This window comes from Bison bison, unplaced genomic scaffold (genome assembly GCF_000754665.1).
Source record: "Bison bison bison isolate TAMUID 2011002044 unplaced genomic scaffold, Bison_UMD1.0 scf7180017864285, whole genome shotgun sequence".
Taxonomy (NCBI): Eukaryota; Metazoa; Chordata; class Mammalia; order Artiodactyla; family Bovidae; genus Bison; species Bison bison.
In genome coordinates, this window is record NW_011494857.1 from 572,024 (window position 1) to 573,154 (window position 1,131).

Consider the following 1,131-nt stretch of genomic DNA (forward strand, 5'->3'; position numbering starts at 1 on the left):
CCCGCCTCACTTCTGGTTCCCCACGTTAGAACGACAGAACCATGCCCGTGAGCTGGTCCAGGGGCTGAACCTGAGCGAATGGGACGGCATCGTCACAGTCTCGGGAGATGGGCTGCTGTATGAGGTAGGGCAGGACCACCCTTCCTCAAACCTGAGCCCTGGGGTCTGCGGGGGCCAGGACCAACACCCAGGTGTCCGGTCTCCCACCCTCCAGGTGCTGAATGGACTCCTACAACGCCCCGACTGGGAAGAGGCTGTGAAGACCCCCGTGGGCATTCTCCCCTGTGGCTCGGGCAATGCGTTAGCAGGAGCCGTGAACCGGCACGGGGGGTAGGTGGGAGGAGCCCTGCTGGGATAAGGGGCCTAGTCCATCTGCTTTGCAGCCCTCCCCTGCCACCCCACCCCTCGACATTTTTGCCTGCCTTGTTCCAAGCAGTCTCCCTAGTGCATAGAACTGTGCCTGGCACACAAAAGGCACACAGTGAAGGTTTATGCAGTGAAAGAACTGACAGGGAACCTGGCCCAGTAAGAGGAGCCCGCCTGGAGGTGGCCAGATGGCTATGTGTGGGCCCAGGCCTGGTTCCCCGCCGCCCCCACCTTGTCTGCTTCCCTGCCAGTCCGTGTCCCGTGCACGCCCCTCCCCCACTGGTCTGGGCACGGAGTGTCTCACCAGCCCTGTTTACTCTTTCCTGCTGTGTCTGTCCATGTCTGATTGTGAAGATTTGAGCCTGCCCTGGGCATTGACCTGCTACTCAACTGCTCCTTACTGCTCTGCCGGGGTGGCAGCCACCCGCTGGACCTGCTCTCCGTGACTCTGGCCTCCGGCTCCCGCTGTTTCTCTTTCCTGTCTGTGGCCTGGGGCTTCGTGTCAGATGTGGACATCCAGAGCGAGCGCTTCAGGGCCCTGGGCAGTGCTCGCTTCACGCTGGGCACAGTCCTGGGCCTTGCCACGCTGCACACCTACCGCGGCCGCTTCTCCTACCTCCCTGCCACTGTGGAACCTGCCTCGCCTGCCCCTGCCCATGGCCTGCCAAGGGCCAAGTCAGAGTTGGCCCTGGCCCCGGCCCCAGCCCCACCCGTGGCCCACTCACCCCTGCATCGCTCAGTGTCAGACCTGCCCCTGCCCCCGCC

The 1,131-nt window shown here is 63.7% G+C and overlaps 1 protein-coding gene across 1 annotated transcript in view; it reads left to right on the forward strand.

Annotated features, from left to right (window-relative positions):
* SPHK2 (sphingosine kinase 2) overlaps nt 1-1,131 on the forward strand; it is an 8,099-nt gene that overhangs the window by 5,570 nt on the left and 1,398 nt on the right. The window contains exons 5-7 of the mRNA XM_010849557.1: nt 30-124; nt 215-330; nt 721-1,120. Of these exons, the coding sequence (XP_010847859.1) occupies nt 30-124; nt 215-330; nt 721-1,120 (611 nt within the window). The remainder of the gene's footprint in view (nt 1-29; nt 125-214; nt 331-720; nt 1,121-1,131) is intronic.